General features: G+C 41.9%; 1 protein-coding gene across 3 annotated transcripts in view; it reads left to right on the top strand.

Moving 5' to 3' along the window:
- LOC139140855 (uncharacterized) overlaps positions 1–22107 on the top strand; it is a 55670-nt gene extending 33563 nt beyond the window's left edge. The window contains exons 1-3 of one of the 3 annotated variants that reach the window (XM_070710307.1): positions 9525–9725; positions 18766–19270; positions 20530–22107. In XM_070710307.1, coding sequence (XP_070566408.1) covers positions 20551–21168 — 618 coding nt within the window. In that variant the 5' untranslated portion in view covers positions 9525–9725; positions 18766–19270; positions 20530–20550 and the 3' untranslated portion in view covers positions 21169–22107. Of the gene's footprint in view, positions 1–9524; positions 9726–16310; positions 16501–18765; positions 19271–20529 lie in introns of those variants that run through there. The other 2 variants (XM_070710304.1, XM_070710305.1) reach the window with 2 other exon arrangements.
- The last annotated feature ends 811 nt before the right edge of the window (positions 22108–22918 follow it).

Here is a 22918-nt window from a genome sequence, read left to right as displayed (position 1 = left end):
AATGGAGCATCTAGGGTATATATTTCGGCCAAATACTTTGGTCAAAACTCTACAGTTCCTACAAAATGATAGGTCAAAGGTGCTTTTTTGAGGTCAAAAGTTGTGCCAGGGTCAAAAACGTGGGTAAAACATTGCAATGTAAGACAATGTAAGAAGTCTTTGTGGGACGACAAAGGGAGGCTGCTTTCAAAACTGCGGTACATATAGGTGTATAACCTTCCCGTGGCAGTGCCCCCTCCCCATGGAACCGTGACATCGCTCCCTTCAATGACCAGGAGTCATTGAACAGAAGGGAGAAAGAAAAAAATCAGTAACTTTTATGTTCATAAGCCTGTACACTTTTCAAAGCGAACAGTAAAGTACATGGCACCGTGAGAATGAAAAGTTCCATGAAGTATACCCTCTGCACATGTACAACTATCAACGGCGCAATGCGCAGCCATCAGTATTCAGGCCACTCTCTGTGCGTTGTTCACCTGACGATATTCTTGTAATCTATCTTTTCCGGGTAAACTGCTTGTCAATGCAGGCATAAATCACGAGTCGGTTTTCTTGACCTCCATTAAGAGCTCCCAGAAGGGGAAGAACTATTTCTCGATCAGGTATGATAGATTCCTGAATGGCATCCGGATTTGTCCCCTTGCTCCCCACGCACGTAGCTTTAACGATGACGAGAGCCCTGATCTGCAATTGGCCTTTGGCTTTGATGTATGGTTACTCGTCCGGCATTTCACGCCGGGGGGCAACACACAAATGAACAGCGCAAGCAGCGGCCAGATTTAGGTAATGAACCAGACGGAAGCAGGTTGAGATGTTGATTTCCATCGCACGTGTGATATCCTGGATGTTGATTTCTCCAGTGTAAGTAGCAAGGTAGTAGCACAGATAACGAGAAACGCCGTGATTGTCCATCAAAATAATTATTGTCAAATGATGCGGGCTGATCTCTAAACAATAAAGAAGCATCAGATTTATCACATTCATCTCTATCATCACAATAATGTCAAGTCTACGAAGATACATTTTGTTTCGTTTTTGTCAACTTATCATCGCAGCTCTGAGAACTACTTCTGTGATATTTGTTACGAGGATTGTGATTGTAAACATAATCAAGATTATTGTCTTCATTATGATAATCATCATTATCGTCGTCTTCTACAGCTTGATGGCGTTCTTCAGAAGACGCAAATAAGTCAAGGTCGGCGTTATTTTTTTCCGCGAACGCCGTGCGTATACTCGTATTCCCTGAAAAAGTGTAAACTGTCATCACTTCAGTTCAGTGAGTTCAAGGTGGATGAACCGTTAAATGGTGACAAGTTCCCCATTGCCTTCATAACAAAGGTTAAGTCCGATACCTTCATCATCTTAAAGATGAAGGACCAGCTTCATTAAGAGAATGCTGTTTACGGTCGCACTGTTGGCCTTTACCAGCACTGTGTTCCCCCTGTCAGCTCTCGACGGCCTCATTGTGTCTTCGCACATTTTGTGTCTTTCTGTTCATCAGAGGCTCTTTGTCTCTGGAGCTCTTTGTCTTTGACTGATTCGCTCTCTTTCCCCTTTTCCTCTTACAATGAGTTGCTGTGAGGGGGGGGGGGAGGATAGATGAAGTGACCTCTCCGTTCGAACGTTGTATCACTATTTCTTTCGATTTGCGTGTTCAGTTTGTGTACTTTACGCAGTGTTCGACGATACTCGAGGAGTTCGTTGACCCAGCCTTGCTGAAGTCGACGCACGGATAATTGCGCACACAGGAACACATGTTTATCACTCTCGATACGGTTCACGTTGATACCATTCATAATCTCCTGTAAAAATTCCTGATCGCTGTAAACATTTGATACCGATGATGGATCTGAATACATGAATTAAAAATAAACTGCATCAAAATATTTTCCGGTTTTACATTGTATGATTAAAAATTTATTCAATTACTCGTTTACATGTCACACAATCGTCATTCTCTCTGTAAACTTCCGCGAGTGTCTGAAAATTCGCCCTCTGTCGTTCGCACATCTCATATTCAATGGGAATTCGGCAACAAGACAGCCGATCGAGCTTGCAAAGGCTCCAACAAATTTATGAAAAAAGGTAAGCGATATTCATCTTACAATCCCCCAGGTAGTGCCTGACTCGGATGGAATCCCATCGCCGCTTTGCTTTTCATGTTTGACCGAACATTGTAGGATTCTCACGAAACGATAACAGAATATGCAAGCCTGTCGGAATTGTAACTAAGTCATCTAGATGTACCTTTTATTCTGTGTGCAAATCACAGTTTTTTCCCCACCCTGTACATCAAGCTGAAACGTTTTCAAGTCAAAATATATGTGTAGGGTAAGATTCTTGCGATTGAAGGAGTGCGTTATAGACCCGGATTTAAATTCATCTAGCCAGTACATCAATAAATATTGCATGCGAATGAACAGTGCATAATACTCATACCCTGGATAGTCAACTGTTCGTCAGAAGGAAGAGGTAAAGTATATAAGGTTATTGCGTTTCCAACCAAGGTTATTCTGCCCCACTTCTTGCAATAGAGAGGCACGTGTATGAGTATCGTACCAATAAAAGTGCTTCTGAAGTTACTGTATCGTTTTCGCCCGAGTCTGCATTAATAAAGGTGGAATTTGCCTTGGGAATACATATTCGGACTCTCAAACCTTTACAATAGCTCTTTGGTCTTCCACTTTTGAGGGCTCATGTTGAAGCTCATGGAGCGAATGTAGTTTCACGGGTTTATTCTTTTGTGAAAACCGAACATCCAATGCTCCGCAATACAATTGACACGGGATAGGCGGCCATTTTGAATTTCTGGTGTCGGCAAATGTTGTGCAGTTTGTTTCTCTGTACCAAATTCCACACGGTGACCCCTATACCCCTTATACTTATTCTTGATGTCGAAAAGGGAACGGTTTAGAGTTTCCGCAAGGAGAGTTTAAGCACAAGTTATAAATCTTTCAATTTCGAGGAACAATAAATTTCGTGGTACCGAAAATGGGGCGAGAGACGAGGAAATATTCCACCAGAATATCTTACAAGTTGTTTTAATCATTCGAGAGTACAGTGTACCGTCATAGAGGTACCTTGATCACTGGCAGTAAGACCTCTACTTCTACCCGCCCCCTTGCGTCTCTCTTTTGTGGTCCCCCAGTTTTCGGTCGTTCACGATTAGTAAGTAGCAGAATGTGGGAACCACTGAAGTAAAATATGTGTCTCGGCTTCACCAACAACAGGTCACACTTTGAATGTACGAGTGAACATTTATTCACACAAGCCGTCCTTACATATCAACATGTCCAACAGCAGACTCGATAATGACAGTTTCCAGTGGAAAATAATAAAAATAAATCTATCAAAACAAAAAAATGCGACAGTTTTTAAAAGTTTACGTAAAGACGAGGGCTCTAGTTTACGTACGTTAGCATTTCAATAGAGGATGAAGGTGATAGATGTGTCGAATATGTCATTAAGCTCGGAAAATGGAAAGATCTTGTAAATACTAAAAAAATAAAACTTGTTAACTTTCTGTGGCCGCGCATCTAGTGTCAGTTTTAGTTTTCGAACTTAGATAAAGGGCCCAGTGAAAGGTATGCCTGATGTCCCGCAGCGGAGCCCAGAAAATCAAATGTAATATTTCCAGGAGATTCTCCCTGAGAGAATTGTAAAGTGCAGGTTGTAAAATTTAGCTTATAACTAAAAACAAATAAGTGTACGTAAGCACGCTGTTACCTTCAGCAAGGAATGTTTTCCACGATTAATCCGAATTGCTTGTAATTACCAAACGCTCCGAGAAAAAAAAACCAGACAATTGTTTTCGGGGGCATTTTCTTTCCACGTGCAGTCAGACAAATCCCAATCTTAAGCCGTGTACAAATGTAAAAATATGAGCTCTTACCATGCCATTCTAGGACAGCGCTATTCCCATAGATTGACCCATTCTCTGCAATTTGCATAAATATGCGAACTACATACTGCTCACCGATCATAAACGTCAGCTTCACACAACAATTTATGATGATTGTTTGCAATTAAAGGAGCAAATCGCCCCGGAACACAATAACCACGGATCGTTCTATGCATGCAAGTGTAATTTCTCAATCTGTACCCCGCTTTTTCTCTGCCAATCTACGTGGAGTAATTGTCCAAATTCACATTACATTTTATTACTGCTGGTAAAGATTCAATATTTAGAAACGTGCGCATTGTGTTTGATGAGCCCCATAAAGCACTTCATAACATTTAACGGCGCTGCAATCAACGTGCCTTACAAAAATAAAGATTTTTTATACATTTTTAGCACGTCACACATTACATATATGAGTCTTGTGATTGCAGCTACTGGGGCTGCAGGCTCTATAATAACTAATCTGTGCCAAGTTATGGCTTTGTATGCTGACAGGGACACCAGTCTTGTCATATAAAATGTGTCACGTTCTAGCCAATGGTTATTAAGCTTTCCAAGAAAACTAGGTATGAAACCCTGAAAGGAAATTTACGCTAAAGATCATTCTCTTGGCGAATTGATCAGAAGGGTGATTGGAAAGAGATTGTCAGAATTTATAAGTCTTGATTCATCCTGTTCCACCATGGAGTGCGTTTAGAGCCGTCTGGAAGTAACTTGGTACTCGTCTTGTCTCAAGAAATTGAAACACTGAACAGGATATTATATCTGCGCATTTGTCGATATTTCACGCTATTGACAGTAACTTTTGGCACGATTTTCATCATTTTTGGCTCCACAAATGAAACACATTTTAATTCTTTTTCTACTACCAAAGTCATCTTGTTGGAAGGCCCAGCAGCCCTCAACTTGTCGATACAGGGCGCATGCGCGTGATGTTCACCGCTACGTGTTGACAACGGAGCGTATTTAGCCCAGACTATAATTCATTCGGCAGCATTGTAAACTGCAAAAGCTGAAGTTAGCTGAGATTTGCACGACGTCACCTCTCGACTCATGTATTTTTTGTAGTTACGAGCTCAGAGTTGTTTATCTATTGTTGTGAAAATAAGTGATTGCTCGAGTAGAAATTAATATTTGTATGTATCCCATTTTGCTACGCAAGGCCAGTATTTACGTTTTTAAATTATCCCTGGATTTGCATTGATGACCAGAGGAATCAACAGAATCATTCAAGCAAAGGTACAAGATACACGAGCTATTCAAACAAAAGGAAAAATCGCCGTCGTATTTTTTCCTGCAGTTTCCTCGGGGCAAGGCGAGGCAATAACTTGTAAACGACGTCACAATACGGCGGTGTGACATACAGATGAATATTCAAGGTAGTGAACGCCAATATTCCACGCTTTTAAGGCGTACAGCGGGAGTGAATAAAGGAATACAAACAGCTTGAATACTACCGATCAATCAATCAAAAACACATATAAAAATGTTTTATTAATATATCAGTCATGTGTGAATGGTACAGTGGCCCAATGCACATTAAAGATGGTCTAAGGTGGTTGTTTTTTTTATCAAAATCAGCAGGAAAAGCAACGTCACACTTCAAAAATAATCAATTTAGCTTTCGCGAGGTATAAAACATGGATTCCGTAAAAATATACACCTTTCAGAGGGGTTTTATTGAAAATTCTGAATGATAGTGGAATCGTGTTTACCTGAAACGCTCCGCGGAATGGGAATCCGTTTATCGACAAGGCTACTGACGTCAGTAGCTGCCCGAGCGGGAAGTGGTTTTTGGCGACTTGGTATACGACAAACATCTCGGCGATAGACATATCGCACCTAAGCTCAACAGCTAGACGCAGTTTCTGAAAGGCTGCAGAGATGAACAGTTTCAAGATGAAATATCTCGTTATGTTTACAAAATTTAACAACGCCTAAAGAATCAGTCGAAAGCTTTCTTTTTAGCTGCTCGTCGGAACAGGCAGGACGCAGCCTTGGGTTCAACGCTCGAGTCGAGGGAAGGACTTTGGAGGAGAGAAATAATCGAGGTACATACCCTGCTCAGTATATAATAGAAAAAAGTGCAATACTTTTGCGGTTGAATCCATTGAGCCCTACTTGCATGGGAAGGAATTCACAGTTCGACCAGAACGCAGTTCTGTTTTGATCAGCTGAATGGTGCGATAAAATGTGGCGTGAAAACCGTAAACTGTTAAGTTGGACTTTAAAGGTATACTGTCACCAGCGCCCTCACATGGGTATTTTGAATCTCAAGGAACGTCCCTTTGACCATATATGGGCATGTTTAGATTACAGGTGACTGTATGCCTTTAACACTTCAAGAGCGTCATTTCATATAGAATATCAGAATATAGGGAGAATAAGAACGTTGGCATTTTTGTCGCGAATGCGGAGCGCAAAATAACGACAGTGTATTAGCGAACGAGAGAAGAATTCAAAAGAGTGGTGAACCGGATCATAGGGATTCTCGCCTTTTGTATGCCCAGATTTCTCGACTTCAGAAAATTGCCCATGTTACAGAGATGACCCACACTTCAAGAATTTTCGCCGCTTACATAAGAATCCAGCACAAGGATTGATATATTTATGTAAGCCATCGATGCATTTTACGTAAGCCGACTTTGTGAATTCAGACAGTCATATGTTAATTCGGAACATTGACGAACAAAAGTTGATGGTACATTAACAACCAAGTATCAGCTAATCTTCCTACTATCTAGACACAAGTGGTATTTCATGAATATTACCATTTGTTAAGATATGTAAATCATTGCCCATTAATTATTTTCAGAGTTGTTTGTATATGGTTTAAGTTCCACCTTGGATTTTTGTAATGGGTTAAATCGAATATACGATTATAATTTAAGCTGAGAGTTATAAACTGAAGCGGTAGTTTTGGTACAGAAGTCTTTTATCATCAGCATCTTCTGTGAGCATCGTTCTCGATACTTAAATTCCACCCATATAATAAAACGGTTGTAACTTTGAAGACTGGGAGTCTCTACTCTGTTCATGTATCCCGGCGACCTCTCATATGGCAATTCCCCGATGGCAGACAAAAGTGAACTGTACAGTAATACCCATTTGTTAATTTAAACCAAATTCATTGTTTGTTTATCTAGGTTGCTTATCGGATTGTATTGCCATGTCTCTCTGAATTAAATCATACCACTACTGTATGATATCCATTCTTGCTCTTCTTATAACTCTCTTGCCGTGCTACAGATGTACACTTGACCCAGCTCCAACGAAATTCTGCGAAGGAATGTGACACCATGATACGCTTATAATCCATAAGCTGTGTTAATTAATATCTCAGATAACTACGGCAATGTGCGTTCGGTAGTGGGTCGTGAGCATTTTACTTTGTCTATTGCGCAAGCGTAAGACTCAGAAAGAATCATACACGATACATATTGTCAGTTCCTCTACTCCTAGGACTTTGCTACTGGTATTCACCAGTCTTGTGTCATTATACGTACACCTGTCTACCACACAGGAGGACGAGACCAATCTTCATTGGTTAGTAGAGTTTCGCATCGTTAGTGGACATTGAAGTTGACTGCTCCTCAGCGCATAATGTTCCCGTATTTGACGCATTGCGATTCATAATACTTGCTGCCTTCTGTCACACGTACCCTTCCCTCCCTCGCCACGCTCTCGGTATGGGAAAACCCAGATTTTCTTGATTCAATATGGCGACACGGTATCGAGAGATCTAGTAAATCACAGTGTACTCAGCCAGAGAGAATCTCTTTAGCAGGTTAGGGAATATGCGAGGCTTCAGAATGCTGATCAAATTCTAAACGTCCTTCAAAGCTAAGGCGTGTAACCGCTAAAGTGAATAAACATACAAATGCTTCATAAACTTACCAATGCTCCATATTTCAGACAGACGATAGGAAAGGTACTCACTCCTCAAGAATTATCGAGAACTTAACCAAATAAACTGACCTCCGAATATTGCCTAAGCAATATTCAGACGTAGACTTCAGTGTCATTAATAAAATTTCGATAGCATTACATTTTTAATTTTTTGCATATTTTCATTCGTTCGTGCAGAATTCTGCAAAAACCTTCAGAGGAAGAAGTCGATCTGCGCATGCGTGGAGACCCCTTTCCTTAGGCAGTCACGCAGATTAGATGACAGGAGTACTTTGTGTCCGCAACACATGTTAGAATTAGCGTTATTACATTTTCTACACTTTCTACATTGATCTCAGCGTCAGCCTGCTTCGCAAACGCATTTGTCCGAATGCGATCGAATTACAGCCGTCTCACTTTTCCAGCCCCCGAGGCAAAACGCTTTTATCGCACCTTCTCTGATGGACTCACCGTCAAACGTAACTGACACATAGAGCCTGCCTAGCAACGCATGCCACACGGCCGCCATACAGAGACAATGTGCAGCTGTTGTGTTCTGTTGGTCGTACTATAGAGTAATTCTTACCACTATGGTCGTACCCATAACTTTATCGCGCAGCATGAAGAGTTGAAGCTCCTGATAGAATCTATACATCAATATTTCATGGCAGTAAAGCGATATTATTATTGCAACTGAGCGGAGAATGTTGATTAAAAAGGGGCCAGTCGCTATTTGAAACGACACAGACTGTCTTTGTGTCCGAAGGATGAGTGATTGCATCAATGAGATGACATGGCATTTAAGATTTGAGTTCACGACTGAGTAGATGTTTATACAGTTTTAGTCTAAATACTTTTTGTTCACTGAGGAAAAAAATTTAAAAATGCATCGTCTATTCAGAAACCAGACCAAACAAAACAAAATCGGTATCTTTTTTAACAAATTTGATTTTTCACCATGACCGGTTTACGTGACGAAACTCAGTAAACCATGGACATGTAAGTAGGTCATTTCCAATCAGGTCAAAAGGTAGATACTACAAACTACGAAGGCTGCGGGCAGCCATAAAATATTTTGATCGGGAGGCAATCTGTGTTAACTTTCCGAGATTGTAAAATGCAAAGCAGAGACGGTGTACAAATACACACTTCAAAAAGTGTGAATGAAATTTGAACGCTGTCGATTCCTCTCTGCCTGTGTCGGCTTCGATCGGCCGAAACCTGCAATCTGCTTGTGTCATCGCAGCCTCTTTTGCGGTCTTGTTTGATCGAATGCTGTACTTTATCTCGTCAGATTCGCCGCAGCCTGAAAATTTCACTTGGAACCAGGTAAATAGGGCGTTCAAACGTTAGGTAATCGGCGGCGGAAAGGTAAGATTCGGGTTGCCTTTCAGATTACAAGGACTTGTGTAAATGCTCAAGCGCAGCGATGACCCGTTCTCTGAGTTCCATATATAGCTGCTGCGAAATCAGTTCGCTTCCACACGTGCCCCATATTTTACAATTTGGGAGACTGTAAATATTTGATTACTGTAGATTTTGCCGACAGTTCCAATCGAGGTAAATCACCAACTTGATACGTGCACAAGGGCGTAAACATAAGCACAAAGGAGCACTTTGACCCAAATTTGGAAGCCATTCGGCTCGAATGCCAAGCTCCTGTCAGTTACAAAGCAAAATTGATGTCGCTAGTCTTCCAGTGGTTGGACCAATCTTCGCCCGCTTACGCATTAAATTGCTTTCATGTTTTGCCGTTACAGTCAGCTACTGCATGAGACTCAAAGGTTTTGCAAGCGAAAATCGGACGTGATTTCTGCGGAGAGTGGGCGAGTTAACCTTCCCTCCACAGCACCACACTTCGGTAATTTCCCATGTCCTTCTGGTGCGACACTATTTCATCGTGAAAGACGGGGTTGAATGAAGGAAATTGAAGGTCAGTGCACTATTCGTCATCACGTTGATTCTCTGATGCAAGAAAGACGCTACAGCCTGTCCCCGTCCTTTCGTGAAATTGTATTCCAGCAAACTCTCTGACGTTCTGTCTTTTTTGTGCCACAAAGCTTCTCTTTCTGCATTACGTCAGAAGCTTTGCGTGCTTTGAGAAGTCCGACACGTGATCACAGAGAGGGGAGGGAGGCTTGACGTTCAATACTCCATATACGAGCGGCTGCTCTTACAAACCTTGCAAACCCCATGACAGCACACGCCAGGGTTTTTTTATTTAACACCCACGTCATGAATGATTAACCTAATGTGAGTTCATGGGTGATGTTGAGAAGGGGTTTCAAGACAGGAAAAAAACAACTAGCTACTTTGTCTCTTTGATGCCGCGCGCACCGTATGCTTGAAGTGCCGTGGGCAATCACGTACTCGCCCCTAGTTATTCCTCACGTATAGCAATAACTTGCTATGTATGAATGTATGTATATGTGTGGATGGATGGATGGATGGATGGATGGGTGGATGGATTGATGGATCATGGAGGTAGTAGAGACCTCCATGGATGGATGGATGTGTGTGCACGTGTGTACAGTATGTATATATGTATATATGTATGTATGTATGTATCTATGTATGTATACGTACGTATTCAGAGAGGGGGGAGGGAGAAAAGATAGGTGAATGGATATACAGACTGATGGCATTGATGTATGGATGTATGGATGGATGCAAGCATGGTTGCACATTGGATAGATGGATAAGATTACACATAAGCAGACAATACCGTACATGTATTTACCAAATGTGATATTTATGGAGTTGAGACGGTAGTCAAAACGTTTAAAAAAAGAGTATTTGCGATAGTTTCTCAATTATTGTTTGTCGTTGGTAGCGCTATTAACTGGAGCATGTTGAACGCTAAATATTTAACTGTCAACAGACCAAATGTATGTAATAGATGTTGTTTACATTCACACGTCGTATTGTGTACCATGCCGTTGGTTTGCACACATCTTCTCTAAACCTTGTGTTGCATCTGTCACATTGCTCATAGGAAACAAGTTGACACAGAACGTCCAACACAACGCTAATTACAGCAGATATCTGACTTAACACTTAATACGAATAGGTGGTTTCTATTGGCTCTTGACCTTTGTGAACTAACACGATTGGAACTAATTTGGGATAATTGGATGGTGAAATAAGGTCGTTTTAACCTGCAAATGTAAGCTCATCAGCTTTCTTTTTAAGTGACACTTGTTTTTATGAGTAATTTGTAATATTGCAACATTCAGCTATATGGCACCTAACACTTTTGAGAAAGTCGAAAAATATGAAGATCCAATTATCCAAAATTAGTTCCAATCGTGTTGAACTGAAGATAACGGCTTAATTCGCCAGAAAAAAAATATGAAGAAAATTGTCGAGAAAATTAAGATCACACTATAAGAATCAGCGCATTGCAATCTGCCATTTTTGTTTTGAGGTAAAATTCGCCTCGGGGACAGATATTCTGGCTCTCATACTTTGTCAATATTCTTTTGGCCTACACTAGTTGGGACTCATTTTGAAACTTTGTGTAAATTAGGGTCACGGTATTTCCCCATAAAGATAACCAGGGGTGGCGGCCATTTCCAATTTCAAATATCGGTAAACATTGAGTAATTTGTTTCTCTTGTTGCAAAATTTGCACGGCGATCCCCAATTTGATTTTGAAAGAAAATGGTTGAAAGTTTGCTTGAGGAAAAAGTTTGAGGAAACGTTGAAGTCTTTAATTTTCGAGGTGCAAACTACCTTACAGGGACACTAGCTTTTACTTTTTGTAGCATTTACTTTTTTTTGGTTCTACGAAGCAAATGCGTTCTCGAACATATTTCCCCAAGGTATGGTGAAATACGTAGTATTGACCTCGCTAGGGCAAGATGCAATTTTTGTTGATAGATGTCCAGTCCGGACAAAAATTCGGTTTCCTACGATAACAATGGATATTATACATATGCAGGCTGTGTTAACAGGGTTGAATACTTGACAGTCTGATATGACTTTGAGAGGAGAACAATGTCAATTACCTGTCTATTTCACTAACAGAACAACAATGATGGAAGACACATTAGAATTTACAGCTATAAACTGGAACATTAAGTATTTTGATAGTTTGATGTTAAAGCAATTTCGTACCGCATCACAAGCGGTCTCCCACATACAGCCCGGAGCAAGATTCATGTCAGTGTTTTAATGTCAATTGCAGGAAAATCAATAGAAATTCATATTGTCGGTGTTCATGAGTTGGGGGCGAATCAATGTTTACAGCTCGCGTTTTTTTCATTTTCACAAATGACATTGACACCTGCATTTCATTGCTCCGGCAGTAACTCATGATGCAGTGGGCGTTTTAATTAGCAGGGTTTTTTCTTTGCAAAACAGCGGTGGGCATTGATATCAAACGCTCACCGATTGAACTGCGTTTGACCCATAGGTCGCGATGTCGGAACAAAATGTCAAATCGTTGGCTCTTTCAAGAAATGCTTCGCACAAAAGAAAAATAAACGCTTGCTTCAATAAATACAGTTCAAACAGACAGCTATGCCATTGTTTGAACAAACGTTTTACTTTTGGCACGTTTTCGAAATTCCCCCATTGCACTCCATTCATACTACCGATAAGGGAAATATTCCATTCTGTTTTTTCGCCACCGACCGTGTTTTCTAAGTGCATTCTTCGTAAAACGACAGAGTGCAATATCGGTGAGACCCCTCTGACCTTTAAATTGCCATGGGAAAGCACGAGGTAAAGCCAGGCGTCTTAAATATTTGAATAGTCTGAAAACCCTTCCTTTTCACAAGAACATTTTTGTCGACGAGAAACGTGACGCACTTCGCAGATACTAGTCATATCCAGAAAGTATTTCCCATTTATTAAAAGCATGCCAGACATCCCCACACTTCGCTCGGTAAATTTTTCGTGTTCCATTTCAAACAACAAACTTGTGAAAGTGGGTGTTTCCAAGGCAACCGTTAAATAAAGCCGTGTTGCGATGCCCTGTGTTTTGAAAACATTTTCATCGTTAGCGTGACCGCGTCTACCTTTGATGTGAACTGACCCGAATTTGACCGATCATTACATCGTAGAGTTTCGAATTAATGCGAATAATTCCTCTAGAATGGTGAGAGAGAGAGAGAGAGAGAGAGAGAGAGAGAGAGAGAGAGAGAGAGAGAGTGAGTGAGAGAGAGAAAGAGAGAGAGAGTGTGTGTGTGGGGGGGAGAGAAAGAGAGACAGACAGACAAACGACAGACAGACAGACAGACAGCCAGACAGACAGACACAGAGACAGAGATTATAAACTTTAAAGTTAATACCAACCTATTGCTCAAAATGAATTTAATTGATTCACCATTGTTTTACGCTTGTCATTTCGACAAAGGAGATACCTTTCTTGAGTCCAATTATTCACCAAAGGTCTTCAATATCAAAGACAATGGATGTTACTGCCAAGGAAAGGTTGTGACATGTGTCACGATAGTAACGCCGAAGAGTCGTGATTTGTCGCATGTAAAAAACTCTCTGATTGGTCATTTCCACGACAGTCATTTATCCCATGCACCCTGATTTGTGATTGGAGGCTATTCGGATTTTCTTAATATGCAAAAATATCCACACAGAGATCATTTCAAAAGTTGTAGCCTTCCTGTTTTTGTGAAAAAAAATATTCACATGACTAGTTACCCCCAAAAATGAGAAATTCGTTTGAAAATATGCTTTTTCTGCTGACTCCGAAATGGCTTTTTCCAACCTAAATTGGAACGATAAAAGACATTTGCATGCCCCAGGTTGACCACCCCTCCAGAGTTCTAATGGTGCCTTCCGAGGGAGACAGGCGCACCTGTTGAGAAGGCGTGCAGCGCAGGGGCAACTAAGAGATCTGTACTGGCAGCTATTATCTGTCCCTGCCTCAAATTTTGCTGTGACCACATCGATCGAGCGAGCCAAGAGTTGCCGAGTCAGGTGGCGGCGGTGAACGAGGATCATGCCGTCTTTTAATGAGAGGAAGATAAAATTAAGAGACATCCATTGTCAAACAGTATAGCAGAAAGAGTTCATAGAGGGCGTTCGTCCTTTATCGATACATACATGACATATGCAAAGCATTGATATGGTATGGATATCTGAAGCATTAGTCTACTCACACAATATTCACCCTGGTCAACCTGAAGTCCAGCCATTCCGCCATCTTTATTTTTCTTGCCACAATTAATTCTCTCCTTGTTTGGAAATCACTGCTTCCAGTCCAGCTTGGTTGATATTAACCCAAGACGAAAGAATCTGTTAGGATTTGTAAAATTAAGTGTCAGGTATGATACCTGTGTTGTTGTTTTAATTGAACACATCTGGTGAGCGTATGGCCACGGTAAACGTACACCACCGTCCCTCCACCCACTAATTCGTGTCTCTAGGCTGCATTCGTTTGCTCTGTACGGTTGAGGAAACGCACGTTCCGACTCACGGAAAGGCGGGAATTTCGACGAGTTGTCTTATGCATTTGAACACAGATTACCGTAGTGTGTGCTCTTCGAGAGCGTGTCTCGGTGAGCAGCGACTGAAACACGTTAATTGGTGATTCGAATATTAGCGTACAGGTGATACGCGCTAATTGACTTGTTCTGCTGGTCGAATGCCAGGTTATAAGGTTCGATGTACCACCGACGCGGAGCGTCGATTCGATACTTCAGGAGACAAAGTGGAAATAAAGTACGATACTTAAAAACGCTACAATGGACTGAAACAATTCCGATCATCCTGCGGTTTGAGATCGCATATGATTCGGTCTCAAAGACTGTGTGCGCCTACGTTACACCTATACAGCGTCACTACTGGTCAACTTTGACTTGATGGAATGCAAATACTAAAATTGGGCGATGTCTCCCCCCCCACCTTCGAGTCATCATACAGGTCGAAAATCGTGCCAGGATTTTAAATCACATGAAATTACACGCATAGCTACTTCGCTAAATTGTTGGGGAGGTGGAGGAGAAATATACAATACGGCACTACCTATAAACAGACCTACACATAGATTAATACAAAAACAAGGCACCACAGTATAATGGGATTGAAATTGGTTCCCTTGAAAAGAGCAACACGGCGATATACAAGGCCTAATGTTCACAGATGGTTCATTTACATGGCCGCTGTCTCTTTGTCGACTGGTACTCCATTCTTTGCACCTTTTAAAGGGCAAACGCCAAATCGATTTGTGAGTATTCACGTCAATACGACGTCCCGACTGGCTTGACGATTGACCAAATGGCGTTCAAACAATGCACGATGAATCACCACGTCCGTCATCTTCTGTAACAGAAAAACGCTCTACTGTCTTTAGAAAGTGGCTGCATCGATCTGTCCATTAAGGCAGCTGGACTGTGAAACTTGGATTTTTACAACCCCATTCTCCGATTCTAAAGGCCATTGTTAATCCGATCATGGAACCGGTCAAGGAGGTGTATCTCCATTTTGATCAAATGGAAACTCCATAAAACATGGTGATCAAGTTTAAAATAACACAGAACACGATAGCCTTGCAATTGACGTTGGATATGAAACGAAAACAAGGTAATAATTCAACCTCGATGGAAAAAGAAAAGCAGTCTGTCGATAAAAACTGTAAAACATTGCGAGTAATTAGAATGCTAATTTGAAAAGTCACCATGGAAGCTCGAATGGGATTGATTCCAAAGAGAGACAGGAGAGAAATGGCCAGTCCACGTACAATAGGCAGTACAACGGGCAGCTTTTTTTTATCTCTCCGTGCTATTTTGCGTCTACACGAACTTCACTATGGTGAACAACAGTGGGAGGGAGCTGGGTGGGAGAGGGGGCATATCTTCAGAATTGCAATTTACGCGAATCTCAATGACTTTGTCAAAATCTATAAGGAGAGAGGCTTCCAATAATGGCAATTAAAGCATACAATGGACGCTCTCTCTCTTGTCATGATAAAATCTGGCACGTCTTCTGAGACGATATGAATCGAAAACAAATGGACTGCAGACGTAGGATATCATGCTACGTGATATATTTTGATTGCTTTATATTCGTTCGACGACATCGCTTCCGGTAAGAGTGATCGATTTTGGAAAGAAACGGGCATTTTCTTGCCCTCAGCGTCAATATAATGGAAATAGAATCGGTCCATGGGGTATCGGAGATTACCCATGTTACGACAAACCCCGATGTTGATATTTCCCAAGTGATTCTCATCAACTCTGACCCGCGGGGCGCTCGCGTGTAACTCCGACCGAAAGCCAGAACGCTGATGGATGCGTTCAAGACCGTGTGTTTAGGCACATTGCACTTAGAGCCCGATAGTCAAACAACCGCGTTGTGTGCTCGGAATGCAATAGGTTCGATTTTTTTTTTTTCCCCTCTCTCAGGAACCAATGAGCTGTTTTACGTCAGCGATGTCGATTGATTCATCATTAAGGTCGCAGAACAAACAGGTGAACGTAGCGAAACCGCAATGTAAACATCATCTCTCGGCTCTGTTGTGGGCGTATGCATCTACCGACTGCGCGTGCGCCAGAATTACAATATTGCTACAGATATATCGCTCTGCTTCAGTTCATTCATGCTGTCACTGTGTCAGTTCAGTCCTTCAGTTGGCACTCGAGCACAGAGGGTTTCTCTCACCGGCTTAACTGCTGTGTTGGGTTTTTGACCAGTGCCTTTGGTGGTTGAGCCAGAGATAGTCGAGGTGTCGATCGCTTGTTACGGTGAGTGCACATGTTTTGAACGACGAACGTCGATCGAACAACGCCCAGTTTATACCCGTCTCAGAAACTATTCTCTGTGAAGAGCATGGCTCTCTACCTATTGTGTTATAAACTTAAATTAGTGGACGCAAGCAACTGAAATGCTCGCAGTGCATGACTTCTAGGGCATGAATCAATGATCTTTACCGAGTCACACTTGCCACGACGTTCATTCGAGATGGTTGAAACCGCAGATATATCGAATCCCCCCGTCCCCACCTCCCGAGGTATACGAATAAGTGATGGTAAAGTTCGCGCTTTATCCGGCATAAATCACTAGGAAGTAGCCACGTCGATTCAGGTGCGGTTGTAAACACTGGGTGCACTGAACCGCAAGAAAACGCCGCGGTGAGTCGATTTTTCCAGAGAATCGATCACGGTAACGCAGACTTCACTGAAACCGACAATGAAATCAACGCTACCCCTACAACACGTATTACGATAAGCACCGAATCGTTACGGATAAAAAAATCACGAATAAGCCAATTAACCATGTCAGGTTACGTCTTAAAAAAGCCGCCGGTGTTCCTTGTAAATCAGTCGGCAAATGCCTGTTGCGGAGGTACGCGCCCAACAGTTCGCGGATTTGCTTTCAGGTCGATCGCTCTTGCTTTCTTTCGGTTGGTTTAATATAGCGTGGACATTCCGGAAGATATGATCGGTAAAAACCCACCTTGCCCCATAACCTTGCCCAAGTAATTTAGCCAGGTGCAACCTCTCTTGACAATTGACGATGCTAGGTAGAACTCATTTTACCTAATCCCAGTCGTATGTTTCCTATCTGTACACCGCTAATTGAGTTGAAAGTTGCCCGACTAACACTGTGCATGGGTGTTTTTATTGCTTAAGAGATCGCTGTTTAGGAGAGTCATGTTACACTATAGACCGTATAGAATACAGTCGAACAATAGATCAGTTTCTATGCTATGTAATTATTCATTGGTCTGCGAGTATATGTGGTTTGAAAGTACCACAGGGGTTATTATACATGATGTACGTATAAGTCAGTCGAAGGCCGAAGGATTTTTCCCGGGGATCTTTAAGGCGTGTAATAACATCCTTAGGGATGTCAGCCGAAATTATGTAGTTGATAACGAGCTATGCGCAGGCATGTGAGTAGGTTAAATTTCTGGATTGTGGGCGAGCATTTCCTTTTTGTTCAACACTTCTAGTATATTGCCGCACTCATAAATGTTACAACTGAGCCACAGCGGGGTAGTATGCCTCGCTATCGTCAACATGACTAGAGGTTAAATTGAGAATCACGTCACAACATGTTGTTTTCTCGCTGCTATTTTCTACTGCCTTCTAATCCATTCTTCTTGCTCCATTGTTAGCAACAATACACCTAAAATGGGCAACATTACGTCGAACTGCCCTTTCATGTTCTGAAGGGCTGACGGCATCAGAAGATTAAGAGATTAACGAACCTGCTAAAGTTAAGGCCCGGGGAATTTGTCCTTGAATTTGAAGGTCATATGAAAACCGAAGACTTATGATGGGTAGACCTACTTGAAACCGAAATGACCGTAGACCCAAAAAATGTATTGTTTCCCACGTATCAGTAACCCCTTCATTGGCATGTGTCCAAATGATAATCACGAAGGCCAGATAGCGAGATCGCGCGTTAATTAAAATTAGATTAATATCCATGGTGTTGCGGTGCCCTGTTTTAAATTCATTTCGCCGTTTGTTAATAAACCACTGTCAAATCAGAGCACCTCGAGGGTCTCTTGTCAAATCCACACCTGCGAAAACGGGAGGGCGGGAAATTTTCCGTCACCTCTTGACCGCATTTATGTATAAGAATTCGTAAATAGAAACAAACAAACATAGAGGTAAAAAACACAAACAAACAAAACTTGTTACAAATTAGCTCGAAATAAACACCTTTTGAACAGGTTAAACCCAATCACTATCCCTCAGTGTTAAAAAGCTATGCCTGAGCGACGGTATATAGGACGTCATCGGGCGTGGCGCACCCTCAAATATGTCGGCGCCACTTTTTTCTCTGCCGATCGTCTTCAGTGAAGAAGAAACCGTATGTCGCTTATTGTTGACATTACATAGTCGCTTGGCGGATACTGGGTTTAATATTATCAGCTTGTGTTTATTATCGCATTATGACTATATTATCAGAGTTTCACAAATGTATTTTTAGTCGATTCTTCCCTGTTCCCTCTTCATTTTTTTTAAAATCTCTATTTCTCATTTTCCCTTTGCTAGGTTTTCCCGACTCGTGTGCATAAGAGAGGAAGTGTTGTTGTCCGGACAACGGCGGAAATAATCTGAGAGCAGAAGTCCAAGCTGTCGTAGAGGGATTTATGTGCCCTTGAAGCCTATGTACCGTCCTTGCGGTGTTGATGCAGCTGCGAGGTGCTAGAAACTCACGTTCATCACACCAAATTACCTGATGACATCGTCCAGGGGAAACGAGAGCATTGCTGGTCCACAGTCGGAGAATACAGAAGTGTTACTGTAATCCAACTCTTAGTTCTGCTTTTAAGGCAACGGGTGTTTAAACCTACTTGTCCGCAAGGGATTCCTATTCTCGTGTATATATAAGGACATCCAACGACAGAAAACGCTCCACTTTGTACCCTCGTGTAATGCAAAGAGGCTGGGAGATCTTCGCGACAAGCGTTGTTGACCACGAAGAGCTCGTTTTCACGATTGCTTAATCACATGACCTGGAGGTGACACGATAAACTGGAACTGGATCAAGAGCGAGGTATAAGCTCAATATTTTTTTTCAGTTTACTGTGTATAACCAGTCAATTGATGTTACCCCCGTACCGAAATCGTGCCTATGTATTACAAAAGCCCTCCACCATGTGAAATTGTAATATCCGTTTTCTCTGCCACGCCGGGTATTGCTGTTAGTACCTTTCATGTTCATTTCATTTCACTGAAGGAAAATAACAAACGTCGGATTTTCCATTCTGCGACTCTTGCTGTGCCTTTAATGCAAATTTCGAAAGACTCAAGTTATGAACCTATCGTTGCACTGCACCGGTACATGACACCGTGCGTATCGCTTTTACACATGCGCTAGTGTTACACTCAATATTGAAATTTTATTCAATTTTTCAACTACCTGCAAGAGTTACCAGCGTTCAAAAATAAACAAGGCTGTTTTAATGAAGTCCATCAGGACCCACTTGCCAAATGTAAATGCTACGCGTGATTATAGGGATGCGTGTTAGTGAATGAAATGGGTGTGCGAGAACATCTCAGCCCTTTACGGCCACCTGTTGATGTCCCGAGGGGTGGGCGAAGGGAACGGGGAGGGCGTAATTGACAGGGAGACATTGTCAGACAAGTGTACAGACGTCTAGACGGGTGAACAAACAAAAGGCAGGGAACTTCACTCAAAAGGGCAACATTGGAATTGCTTCAAGACAGCCATGGCGTCGGCATTTATTCGTCACTTTATTAGGGATTAAACGGGCCACTTCATTTATAAAGCCACTGTAAAACATACGAAAGAGGAAATTCATGCCAGAATATCTCAGAACTCGCTGCTATAAACATTTTTTTTCAAATGGATTAACAAGCTTCATCCTTGAAATTTAGAACTTAATGGCGCTGTCCTTCCCCTGGATAAACTATTTCACTCACTATACGGCGAATGTGATACCATCTTTTGTAAGTTGATAATATATTTTTTTCAATATCGAGCGTTCGAAATGATACGCAAATGGGGTTTTAGCTGATCTTCTTTTGTTCGATTCAACACTTTGAGAGACGTGTGGATTCACAGGCGTGTTAATATCAGTCGTTGGGGATGGCATTTTCCCACTTAAACAGGGCGAGGTCGCACAGTCTATTAAATTATTGAAGTAGGAATGGAAACACAGTCAAGAAGGATGGGCGGTCATTCTAATCTTCGTGACTTGCTGCATCATAATCAGCCAATGCATCTCATAATGTTGTGTATATTTCAAGGAGTGAGACGTTCTCGACACTTCTGATCTGTTTCTTTTCCAGATTTGAGACTCATCCGCGAAGATGTCAAACCTGTTTGTTCCCAGCACCCTGTCAACTCCCGGGAGGAATAATCTGCTGCACCCTGAAGATGCAGAACGCCCGATGGACCCCCTCCCGCCGCCGCCGCGACGCCTTTTGTCACAACGAACGATGCGGCCGTCGAGCCCTGTGCCCTTGATGAAATCTGAAAAACTACCTCAGAGCCTGCCGCCCATCGGCATCAGGTCGACGTCTCCGCGACTTGGCCGAAAGAGAGGGGAAAACGCGCAGGTCCAGCCACCGCCCTCAACAGCTGCTCGCTTCGGACTTTCACGGTCTCACTGTCAGTTGAGTCTGATCTCGGAGAGTGAAGATGAACTAGCCGAGGAGAATACCGAAAACCTGTCTGTGCGAGGAGCTATCAGTTGCCCGAACAGCCCGCTGCTCGGCCGCAGAGTACAACAACAGCCAGCGAGCGTGATCACGCAAAGCTCCTTCAACAGAGCTTTTGCCTACAACACAGGGAGGGATTTTGGCGGGAAGGCTGACTACCTGCATTCGAATAACAACACGGAGAAAACGGACAACAACGACCAAAACAACCAAACGAACACCAACAACGGGAGGAAATTCATATTACCCGAGATCATAGTGCAATGATCTCTGATCGATGCGGGAAGCGCGCGATCGTTACGAAAGTTTCTGTGGTGTGTTACAAGACGCCTCCTCTTCAATTGATTGGTGCTGTAGTTTGTGTGAGATACGGATCAGCGAACGCCTGACCGACGTAATTTGCAGAAAATTGCTTCTCAGACCGTTTTGTGTGTGTGAGGCTGGATCAATACAGTTTAAAAGCTGCGATTCAAGACTTCTCAATATCTTCTAAACGACACTCATCTCACACGTGACTAGTATCATGCAGTCTTTGCCTTCTTTGGGGGAAAAAGCATTGCACATCGTTCATAAATAATACTGATTATCACTCAGTCATATCACTGACATTATAATACCGTGATGCTTTGCGACAGGCACGTTTGTGTTGCCAGCATCACATCGCGAGAGTACAGACGGAGGCCGGCGTATTTTTAGCTGGACAGCGCCATCGTTGCCATGGCAATTAGGCAGTATGGAAGGACGGCCAGAGGCGATGACGTACGAAATAATAACCATTTGCCTAGCTTCAATTTATTAGATGAATAACCAGAAATTAAAATCGAACAGTGCTCGAGTACACAGCTACTGAGAAATGACAAAAATAACAAAACAGTGCTCTATATCAAATCATCAAAGCTTACAGTGTAATCGTATCATGTTCAAAGTTATCTATCTGTTTTCTATCAATTTTATGCACGTGGATTTCGAAATGAACACAATCTTTTATACCGTGTCACTTTCAGACGTAACTACAGGGAAATTCAACACATCACGTTCTCTCTTATCACCCGGGAAGTGAATTAAAATGAAGTATGCTTTCTATGAAAATCTTTCTTATATTTTGTCTCTAACACAAGAAATGTATATTTCAGCATCTTTTCATACAAAATCAACGCATCAATTACGTTATTCTACGGGAACAATAAAGACCTACTTATTATATGATTCGAGTGGGCGTTGTGTTAACAGATGAACATGAAAGCGTTGTGGATGATTAATGCATGCTTGTTGATATTGAACAAATACATGCACAGCTGTTCCATTTGCCGTCGTGTCTCCAGTCCCCGATCTTACAGATTCTCATCCCCAAAGCACTCAGCTCACTGTTGAATCCCCCAGCTATTCTGACAGACTGTATCCCTTTTTTGGACATCTGTTCGTTTGTTGACTTGGGTGTGGTTTGACTTCGTAAAATCGTCTTGATTGTTTTTCTCATTCGGTGTTACAGGTCGGATCGATAGTGATGGGTTGTGTTTTTTTCATTTTACACCGATGGCATACTGATTAATGAAACCGATGCTCGATTACACAATGATGTTACAAGACAAATGTCATGTTTACATTAAATTTACTCTTATTTGCTCAACGCTAAGACGTCAAAATTGATCTATGGCGTTATTATTTTAGATTGTACACCAATTACGATGTTGTTTACTTTACGAGATTTAAAAAAAACCCATTTACTTCTAAAAATGAAGTTCTTAATATGATAGGATACCACCTTTCTATACTACAAAGAAAGGGAAAGTGGTTCGACGAGTTCAGTTTTGCGATTGCATAATTTTCAAACCACAGCTCAATGAGCTTGTTTCTGCTTGCTGCTACCTTCCGATTCTGGTAAATCACGATATTCCCCTCTGATTTACCTTCTAGTAATTTCTACCATATCATATTGACCTTGCAATTGACTCGCATTGGACGTAAACGACATAATTGCAGGCATAAAGCTAACCTTATCCATCAATAGGTTTAATAT

This window comes from Ptychodera flava, chromosome 9, assembly GCF_041260155.1.
Source record: "Ptychodera flava strain L36383 chromosome 9, AS_Pfla_20210202, whole genome shotgun sequence".
NCBI lineage: Eukaryota > Metazoa > Hemichordata > Enteropneusta > Ptychoderidae > Ptychodera > Ptychodera flava.
Note: the sequence above shows the minus strand (reverse complement) of the source record. Positions and strands in the feature narration are given on the sequence as shown.